Genomic DNA, 10,348 nt, shown 5'->3' with positions numbered 1-10,348 from the left:
CACCTAATCACCGGGCACGTGAACAGTGTGCACTGCAGAATCAAAAGAAACCACCAATCGAGAAGACATCAGAAACACAGATACGACAACACACCTTTTAAGATCCTCCGGTATACTTTGTCCCCTTACTGTTGCTAAGTTTGTATGCTGTAGTGCTGTGGCATTCACTGCTGCCAAATGCTGTTCGACAGGAGGAGAGTTAAAAGTTAATGTACCTTGTTATCTCTGGGTTACTTCCTATATGCCTGTTTTTTTTTCCCAACACTCAATAATCAAACCTCTTGGTAATTCAAACATTGGGTATGTAGGGCTAGGTGGTTTGGTTTGTAAATACTGCCAGTTTATATTCACAGAAAATAAAGCAGTTCATTTTCAATGGGCCAACAACATGAAAACCCCTCACCCCTTTCTTTTTTTGTCTGCACATTGAAAGCCTTGGAGGGATAAAAAAAAAAATTACCAACATGACTATCAGTCCCTCTTATTACTCAACAGATGCCTTTTGGGGTCAGTTTTTATCTTTTCCTGTACAGCCATCCCTTTTTTTGATTATAGAACCTGAGAAATATTAATAAACGTCTTACCTCCTGCTCCTCTGAAAAGCAGGATTTTAGTATCCTTACTGTTTTTACAGTTTCACAAGTTTCAACCCAGTTCACCTGCATATGTAGGTTTATCTTTTACCACATTCTGGAGGGTGCATTACTTTTTTATGGGTTAAGAGCTATGTGAAAACATTTATATGCTATTTTACAATCCTATAACTATCAAATCTGATTACACTTTGGCAAACATTGGTGTCTTTTCAGAATACACAGCACTGGTAACCCATGTAACAAACTGTACATTCTCTTGTAAATAAAATAAATATGCAACTCTTCGTGATGACTTTTTACATCACAGTACATAAACACAAAGGTATCTGAAGGTTTCAACAAGTTAAAATATGTAATGCTTCTTATCTGCGATATTGTAAATACCCCATAGTGCCAAGCTAAGGTTTTGTTTTTGGCACAGAATCCAAGTAATATCTTACGGTTTTGAAACTGACGGAGAACTCAGGTTATACTAAGAAAGAAAATATACCAGAATAAACTCGTCTGATACGTCATATTACTAGAATAAAATCGAAATAAGAGTAAAGTAATATCTTAGCTTCTTTCTGCAAATGTAATTGTGTTTTCTAAGTGTGGTTATAATACTCCGTCGTACGAAGCAGAAGTGAGCAAGTGGCGAAAGCAAGCGATAAATTTGCACTTATGATCGACGCAGAAAAGCTAACTTGCTAGCTCGTTAGCATCTAGTTAACGGTAGAATCCATAGAATAAACCATAAACCGCCTCGAGACACAGAACGTAAGGAAGATTTCTTCGGGGGGGTCAAACATTTGCCTGACAGAAAAGTCCAAGATAAAACAAATATAACCTTTATATATTAGATTAAGTAGCCTTAACACTACAACATTTAAGGCCTGTGATTAAAGTCAAATCAATTTTTAAAATTTTAAGGCCTTATTTGTAAGATACATTTAAGACTTTTTAAGGATGCGCAGCGTGGACAACCTGAACACAAGTAAATATCAACCTACAATACTCAAATGTTAGTTTAAAATAGTTAAACTAGAATATGCTTGTTACAGCTAATAAAAACCACAAATTTGGATTCTAAACTTAATGTGAAATATTAGCTTTTCAAAGTCTTAAGATGACTTAAAAGACTTAATAAGCAGCAACAGTCTCAGGAAAGGCACATTTCTGTATTTAAAAGGTTTTAAAATTGATGTAATTTCCTTTGAAAACCGGGTTTTCATTTTCTGTAAGCCGTAATTAACTAAATGAACAAAAGTAAATATCACTGTGTGATAAATCTGAGTTTAACTTTTTGCAATGGAACAAATTTTTCATTGACTTTCTAATTTATATAGATCTGCATACATATCTGAATTAAATTCAGCTTGTTGATTATTTTTCATTTATTTATTATTTACAGCTGTGAAAACAAGCAGACAGGTTAAGTGTACTGATACAAACAACCATCTAACAATTAAGACCACAGATTCTACATAAACATTATTTTTGGGATCACTGATGCAGCTGGCAGAATGATCTCCTGTAACTGAACTGAAAGCAAAAACTAATAAAAAAATGAGAACATTCCTGAATACAGGTGCATTACCACAGTAAGGCTGGTATGAATTTAGCTACAGTTAAGATTTTAATGCCGCTTTAATCCAGGTCTTACATGAGTGAACCCTCTACAGTGTTTCCAAACAATGAAAAGCTGCGTACTCTGCCGGGTTCATTAAACAGTCAAACAGAAACGTTCAAGAAGCCAATTTTTAAAAACTGAATATAACTGAACGAGTTATTTTCAGCAATAAAAAAACTTAAAAGATGAGATCTGGAGACGGAAACTACTCACGCTCCAGTCAGCTAACAGTGAAGGAATGTCAAAAAATATTTTGTTTTTTAGATTTGCTGAAACATGTTGCAAATTTGTCCCACGCAAATATAAAATGGCAGGTACATTTTCACGGCAAAAACACCAAATGTTACCAGGCATTTTTGGTCTAGTTTCTACATCTGAAATAAGACAAAATAGCTTGCAAGAAACTTTTCAGAAAAACATAGCTTAAGTAAATAATTCTTTATTATTGATGAAAAAGTGCTAGTTCCACTAGCAGATTATTTCACTTATAACATTTTTCCTCTGTTATAAGTGAAATAATCTGCCAGTGGACTTTGTAGTTTCTTTTAAATCAATATTAAGGAATTATTTACTTAAAATAGGCTCCTACACACTGCCGAAAAGCTACTTCTATGATTGGGTGATATGAATTAAAAATAAAATCAGATTTTTTCATACTAAATCTGATTTCAATCAATTTTTTCTTATTTTCTAAGAAAAGAAATTACAAATAACAGAAAATATTTTCAAAAGTGGTTTTTATTTCATCGTCTCTTCTGTGAGTTGTACAACAGAGTATTAGGGCCTGGCTTACAAGAATGTTTAATTCTGAGAATATAGTTGTAATATTAACAGAATAGACACAATTTTACCAGAAAACGTCGTAAAATTAGGAGGAAAATAAAGCTTCAAGATCTGTCGTGACCAGCTGTGATTCGTCTTAGTTTCAAAGTCCTGCTGCTGATTGCAATTTGATGCTGATAAGTCAAAAGATTAACTCCTTACTTACCTGTGAAACCATTTCCAAATTGTATTTTTTTTTTGAGTTCTCATAAAATTACGACTTTGTTCTCCAAATATTATGACTTTATTACCATAATTAAAATAAATCATGAACTGGCCCTAATATTCAGCCGTAAAACATACTTGTCAAACAAAATGGCCGCCGCTGGCATCACTCTGAACTGTGGAAACTTAAGGAGTAAATCGGTGAAAAATAAATAAAAACCCCAGATTTTCCAAAAAATTAAATCTTAGTTTTGTCTCATTTCAAATATGTTAAAATATCTAGAAACTAGACAGAAACACTTGGTGACATTTTGTGTTTTTGCGGTTGGACCCGATTCAGACGGGGCATCAGCGTTGGTCCTGGCTAGTCGGATCACATCTGGTTTCCCTCAAACTGCGTCTCCCTTCTCACGTCACGCTTCCATAAACACTCATATTGAGCTTTTATTTATTTATTCTAATTTTTTTTCCAATAGGATGGAAAGAAAATATTTCTGTAATGACTTTAAGAACAAGAATCAGGTGCAGAAGTTTGAACTAGTGCTGAGGGTGTGGCTTAAAAATAAAATAGCCAATTTTTTAAAACCAAAATTAGATTTTTTTTCCCTTCCAAACAATGAAAAATACAAATGAAAGAAAATATCGGTAACACTTTATTTGAAGGGATGTGCATAAGACTGACACAAACATGACACAACATCTTTCATGAACATAAAGAAGTCTTTATGAATGTTTATGACAGTTGTCATGACGTGTCATTCGGTAAATAATGACACTTTTAATGCAAAGTTGCTCTAAAAGTTGCATTAAAATGCCAACTTTGCATGATTTTGTAAATGACAATTTAATGAAAAGTTGGCATTTTTAATGGACTTTCAATGCAACTTTTAGAGCAACTTTGCATTAAAAGTGTCTTTACTGAATGACACTTCATGACAACCGTCATAAACATTCATAAAGACTTCTTCGTGTTCATGACAGATGTTATGTCGTGTTTGTGTCAGTCTTATGCACACGCCTTCAAATAAAGTGTTACCAAAATATCTTAAACAACAACAACAAAAAAACTTATTTTAGTCATTCCTTCAGTAAGTTGATCTGAATTCAAAGTAAATGAAACAAACTAGTCAAACAAGATGGCCGCCCTGGGCGTGCTGACATCACTCTAAACCATGGAAACCCAATGGTGAAAATTACATCTTCAAAACCAGATAATTCAATTAACAATAAAACTGATTTATCGCCCAGCCCTAGTTTTAATTTAATTATATATTCAAAATATACAAACATGCTTAAATATTTGGTTAATTGTCCCTGAGTAAGTTGCAGAGAAATCACACTTCCTGTAGCATTCAAACTTCCTGCATGATGCTGGCTGGACTTTTGACCCGTCTTCTTTATTATGAATATTTTCTGTCATTGGCCTAGAACAGGGGTGGGCAATCCCGGTCCTCGAGGGCCGGTCTCCTGCAACTATTGGATGTCTCTCTGGACCAACACACTTGAGTCCAAAAGCTGAATCACCTCCCAAGTGCACTCTAGTTCTACAGAGTCCTGCTAACGATCTCATTATTTGACTCAGGTGTGTTTAAGCAGAGATGCGTCTAAAAGTTGCATGAGACCGGCCCTCGAGGCCTGGAGTTGCCGACCCCTGACCTAGAATGACCTTGAAATTGACCTTTCAGGCATAGTTCATGAGTTCTGAATAGGGCTGAGATCTTTCTCGAGCCTTGTTTTCCCTCAGCATGATGTTGCCACCACCGGTGTGTTCTTGTGTCTCAAAGCATCATCTTCAACTCTACACTACAAAAACACAAAATCTTACCAAGCATTTTTGCTCTACTTTCTACTGCAGATATCTTAGTACAATAGAAATGAGACAAAACTAACTTACAAGCCACTTTTCAGCAGGATATACAAGTATGATTTAAGAAAACAATTCATTGATGTTGATGAAAAGGTTCCTCGTTCCTCTGGTAGATTATTTCACTTATGGGAAAATGTCTGGTAAGTGAAACAATTTGCCAGTGGAAATAGTTGTTCTTTTAAATCAAAATTAAGGAATTATTTACTTAAAACAAGCTCATATCTTGCTGAAAAGTTACTTGTATGTTAGTTTTGTCTTATTTCACACATACTAGAAACTAGACCAAAAATACTTAGTAAGATTTTGTGTTTTTGCAGTGTAGCTCAAATCTTTGTCTCGACTGAGTAGGAAACGTAATTTAAAACTTTCTTCCATATTTGGTGGTTTTCACGGTTTCTGAACCTCCTAACCCATAACATTCCATGAGAGGCGGAACATTTTTAAGTGTAAGTGTCGGGATAAAGAGATTTTGAAAATATGTGGATTATACTTTAAAAAAAATGAGGCCAGTGGCAGAAAGTCATCTAATGTTAACGAACTATACTAATTCTACCAAGAGCGATCAGTTATCCCAGTAAAATTAAGCTAAAATGTCAATTAAAAATCAAAAAGCAATGTGTTTTTGTAATTAGCCAGATAATTACAAAATTTGAGCCAAAATGTATAATTCTTAATCCACAATAAATTCAAACTTTGTTCACCTAAATCTTGTTCTTTGTTGTGTTATTTTTCCTGAAACATTATCAATATAACAGCTAAACTAATGTTATTGTAACATTTGATGCAAACTGTGTGTAGAGCTACATGTGAAGCAGCTAAATGATCCCTAATATCAGGTATAAATGGTGACATTTAAAGCCAGGACGCATGCTGCCGCCATGTCCGAACCGGGCCTTGCTGTGATATGCTTTGAAGTCCAACTCGGAGGAAATTTCCAATTTATTTTCATGCAGTTTAATGAGACGCCTGAGGCTTGACGAGCTCGTACCGGCCCACCTGTCCTTCCTGTAAAAGCTGACCAATCAGCAGGTCTTTGTGTACTTTCCGACTGACGACCAGGAACCGGTCCCATCCCTGTCCGTAGGATTTGCTGCGCAGGCCGTATTTTTGGGAGATCTGGTGAATCTGCTTGCGCTCGTCGTCAGTGAGTTCGTTGGAGAAGCGGAGGTCGTCCGTTCTGTCCGAGCTGGCGTAGTTGCGGATGACGTCCTCGATGTCCCGCTTGCTGAGCAGGTTTCCTGTTTTAACCATTTCCATGCCCAGACCCTCCCTGGAGAACTGCTCCTTGACTCTGATTGGCTCAGCAATGCCGTCGCCGTCCCGGCCAAGGCCGCCGCCTTTCCAGCCCATCTTTCGCAGCAGCTGGTTTCCGATGTTGTCCTCCTTGATCTCCTGCTTCAGCGCTTCCTCGCCTGAGCGAGCGAGGATCTGAGAGCGGGAAATGGCGCCGTTGTGTCCCTCCTTCCTCAAGTTGGACTTGACGACCGCCTGAGTCTGTCGTAAGGTGGACAACGCCTCATTCGCCGCAATGTGCTTCACTAACTTCTTCGGCCCGATTCCCGCTGCGACGTACTGCCCTTCCAGGTAAACTTCGCACTTCCAGTGATGATCGGGCAAAACCGAGAATCTGTAATCTGCGGTCACTTTGTTAAACTGAGCCGTGTCATTGATGATGCAGATGGCATTATCGTTATTCTCCAAGATCACGAGCTCGCTCAGTTGCTTCTTTCTGACCCCAAAAGAATCGCCGTCTGACGGTGGCAGAAAGCTGTTGCCAGAATCCTGTGGATTATTTCTGAAGGACTGTTTCTGCCAGGGCTGCCGTTGTGCTTGGTTGAGGCGCAGCTTCCTTACGGCCTCCTCGGCGGCGGCATGTTTGGAGCTCTTCTTCGTCCCCGTCGCCTGCGCTATCAGCTCGTCCTGCAGGAAGATGCTGCACTGCCACAGGTTGCTGGGCAGCTGGACGAACTTGTAGTCAATCTTCATGCGGTTGAAGGCGTTGGAGTTGTTCAGAATGCAGATGGCGTCGTACGCGTTGTCCATCACCACAAACTCGGTCCAGTGCTTGTTTCGGTCGGGCTCGTGTTGGCCCTTGGAGCCCGGCGTTGGCTTGTTCTCCGGGTTTCGGAGCGCCGGCAGGAACGCCGGCGTTGGGCTGTGTGTCTGGCACACGACCATGTCGCTGACCACCAGGTGTCGGTATCGACGCTGCACGACGCGGACCTCCACCGGCTTCAGGAAGAGCTTCACAGCTTGCTCGGATGCGCGGTCTCTTGCGCCGTTTTTGCTGCCGGAGTATCCGGTTGCCAGATACACGCCCTGACATCTCAGTTCGCAGGCGTAGCCGTCCGTCGGCACTTTCCTGTTCTTTGGCAGGTCCGCCTGCGGGATATCCTTCAGGTTGACGTAAATGTACTCCGGGTTGGTCTTGCAGGCCTGGATGCTGCGGCTCAACATGAAGTTGTAGTTCGGTGAGTCGCTTCCTGTCATCAACACAGGGTTCCTGAAGGCGACAGACAACGCATTGGCAACACTGGTGATCAGCCTCTGCTTCTCCTCTAGCGTGGAGTGAGATATCGGAAGAGGCTTCGCGGTCTCTGCTGCTTTGGGACTAGCCGCGCTTGGGCTGCTGTAGACTCTGCTGAAAGGCCGATCCTGATGGCCGTAACCCAAACCCTGACGACCCAAATCCCAGCTGCTGGTTCTGCTGCCACCGCCACTGTAGCCATTAAACCTCTGCGGCTTCGAGTACGAGTTTAAGCTGTGTGAGGAGGCGTGCGCTACGTACTTGGCGGTGTAGTCCTGCTGCGTTTTCGCCATGTAGTTCGAAGACGACCCGCGGCCTCCATAACCCAGTCCACTAGTGCTACCTGAGGAACTGTCTCGGTCCTTGTGGGAACCCCAAAAGTCACCCGAGTGTGACGGCACTCGGTCGAAAGCGGGCCTGAGGGAGGAGAAGCCCTGCGCCCAGCCGCTGGCGGCGGAGTGGTGGGTCTCCCACGGTCTGGCGTCGTGCGACTCGCTCTTCCTGCGCTCCTTATCGTTCTCCTTCTCATCAGTGCCGGTTCCTCCGCTGCTCCCACCGCTAACAAAGTGCACAGGCTCAAACCGAGGTCGGGGTCCAAACTTTGTCAAAGGCATTTTCCTCATGGGTTCGTCTCCTGCAAAAACCCAAAGTCAGAACTAAACCAAAGGAACGCTGAGTTTCTGCTTATAGAACAATCTGTCTAAAGAAACCAGAAAGAGTGGAATAATTTCTACTTTTAAAATAATAAAATGTAACATTCCATCTTGTTTCAAGGAGCCTTCCATGTTTTATAGCTAAAAATGTTTAAAGTTGGCATGAAATTTGAAAATATCACTGGGTAATTATGTGTTATTAGAAGACATTAATAACACAAATAAAGCCTGAAGGCCCGCCAGGCTTATAATGCACTGGGGAAACCCTGAATAATGAATTTAATGTTATTTAATGTATTTTATTTAATGTATAAGTGCAGAAACTGGATAAATACAGTGAACCTGAGTGTGTGCTGTGAAGTAAACCTGCTGGACCTGAGACGAATATAGAAGGGTTACACAGAGTGGTCTATACAGTTTGAAAACAAAATAAACAACCCTGAAAAAAAATCAATGTAAAAAATTATATGTTTTTAGACAAAGCTACGGTTAAGCAAAAATAATGAGAAAAATTAAAATAATGTCAACACAACTCTGATAACTCACTGCCATCTGATGAAATGGGTCTCTTTTTAGCTTCAGAACCACCAGGACTTGGGTCAAAGGAGGGCATTTCGCCAGTGTAAGTCCCCTCTGCCATCACCAGGACTGTCCGAATCAGAACCGGGTCATACCTGTGACTGGAGCCAAACACCTACATGAGACCTCAACGTGTCTGAACACCACGAATGAATGACAGTCCATACTGTTTTAGCATGCTGCCTAAAACATGTATTAAACAATCGCTCCCATACACGGTTTTATAGTAGGCAGCTTTCATATTAAAATGCGGAAAAACAGCCGAACTTTATGTCAACATTGTGGTTTTACAAAGTGACGCAGTTCATGAATATTTCAGAAGTTGCCACGTTTAGCTAGCTAAATAACAATGCAACCTAAATAACACGTTCCTGAACAGTTAGTAAAGCAAAATTACCTTAAGGTGTTGAGCTTTGGTCCTGTAACACCTCTGTCATTTAACCAAGCAGAATCAAATGTTCAATATTTGTGATAAAAACCGGATATTATCCTGTGCTAGCCTCACCGAGCTAGCTTCGCTAATAGCATTAGCTACCTAGCTCACTCTGCTCCGCTTCGAAAGCGAAACTTTGAGTATTTGTAACGTCAATAAATCCATTTTGGTCTCTACTGAAACCAGTGAACACGTGTTTTCAACTGCGAGCTTTAAACAGCGGGGAGCCTTTCACATGTCGGCTACGCGTTTATCCAAGCAGGAAGCGACCATTTTCTAGCCGCATCCTCAGGAAAATCATGGCGCCTGTCTGAACATTGGCCCGTCAGGCTTTCCGTACTTCAGCCTGACATCTATAACTCTTTTAAATAATATAAACATACACTCTAAATTCCGTAAAGCAAATTTTTCTTCTGAGCTGTGAATCTAAATAATTTTCTCGCGTAATATCAGTTTTGCCTAGCCTCATGAATCAGGTTATTTACTTATTCAAATGTAATCAACTAAGTGTGCTTACTTTTGTTTACTTGAGTACAAAAATCAAGTAAGAATATTTAAAAATATTTTACTCAAGTAAAAATATAAAGTAGCCGTCCAGGAAATTACTTAAAAGTTGTGTGAACATTTTTGAATTTTAAAAACTAAGGTGAAAAATAATTCATATAAATAACAGATTTATAAAATAAAATCAGGAAAAAGAAAAATTTATTCAAGTTAATTTTAAAAATATGAAACAAACAAAAGCTGATTGTTAGAACAAGTTTGTTCTTCATTTAGTGAATTTATTCACTGTGGGTAGAGAATCCAGAAATTTTACTGAAGTAAGAGTAGAGATACGTAATAATAAAAATACTAAAGTAAAAATAAAAAGTACCGCATAATAAAGATACTCCTAAAAGTAATTTTTTTCCAAAAGGTTTTGTTAGTAAGTGTAGCTAGTTACTACTAAATCTGCGTTTTGTCTTGTGGTTTTTGCTTTATGTGTTTACAACTTAATATATTTTTTTTATATTTTTAGTATATTATTTTGTTATACATTGTTGTTTTTATTTCTTTTCTAATTTTTTGTATCTCCTTTTTTAGATTTCAAAAGA

General features: G+C 39.3%; 1 protein-coding gene and 1 long non-coding RNA gene across 3 annotated transcripts; both read right to left on the bottom strand.

The window, feature by feature from the left end:
* Positions 1-4,254: 4,254 nt before the first annotated feature.
* On the bottom strand, positions 4,255-5,290 carry LOC106945478 (uncharacterized). The gene is made up of 2 exons (XR_001424573.1): positions 4,852-5,290; positions 4,255-4,619 (listed from the first exon to the last, which is right to left on the bottom strand). It is a non-coding gene; the product is annotated as an uncharacterized LOC106945478 (long non-coding RNA).
* A 498-nt stretch (positions 5,291-5,788) lies between these two features.
* Positions 5,789-9,594, bottom strand: nkrf (NFKB repressing factor). 2 transcript variants are annotated; one of them, XM_015029175.1, is made up of 3 exons: positions 9,490-9,594; positions 8,789-8,922; positions 5,789-8,223 (listed from the first exon to the last, which is right to left on the bottom strand). In XM_015029175.1, exons 1-3 carry the CDS (start codon positions 9,525-9,527, stop codon positions 6,017-6,019), a joined length of 2,379 nt encoding a protein of 792 aa, XP_014884661.1. In that variant the 5' UTR covers positions 9,528-9,594; the 3' UTR covers positions 5,789-6,016. The 2 variants fall into 2 exon arrangements, with proteins under 2 accessions (XP_014884661.1, XP_014884662.1); XM_015029176.1 differs by having other exon boundaries at positions 9,219-9,588.
* Between the last annotated feature and the right edge of the window lie 754 nt (positions 9,595-10,348).

The sequence above is a fragment of the Poecilia latipinna genome, unplaced genomic scaffold (assembly GCF_001443285.1).
Source record: "Poecilia latipinna isolate Pla-1442-1.1 unplaced genomic scaffold, P_latipinna-1.0 Scaffold145, whole genome shotgun sequence".
In the NCBI taxonomy this organism is placed as follows: domain Eukaryota; kingdom Metazoa; phylum Chordata; class Actinopteri; order Cyprinodontiformes; family Poeciliidae; genus Poecilia; species Poecilia latipinna.
This window is presented reverse-complemented; position numbering and strand designations above follow the sequence as displayed.

Coding starts and splice junctions, on each gene's coding strand:
- nkrf (XM_015029175.1), bottom strand. CDS start 9,527: ATGGTCGCTTCCTGCTTGGATAAACGCGTAGCCGACAT. Junction 8,923..9,489: donor GATAAACGCGTAGCCGACAT/GTGAAAGGCTCC, acceptor GTTTGGCTCCAG/TCACAGGTATGACCCGGTTC. Junction 8,224..8,788: donor ACCCATTTCATCAGATGGCA/GTGAGTTATCAG, acceptor GGGTTTTTGCAG/GAGACGAACCCATGAGGAAA.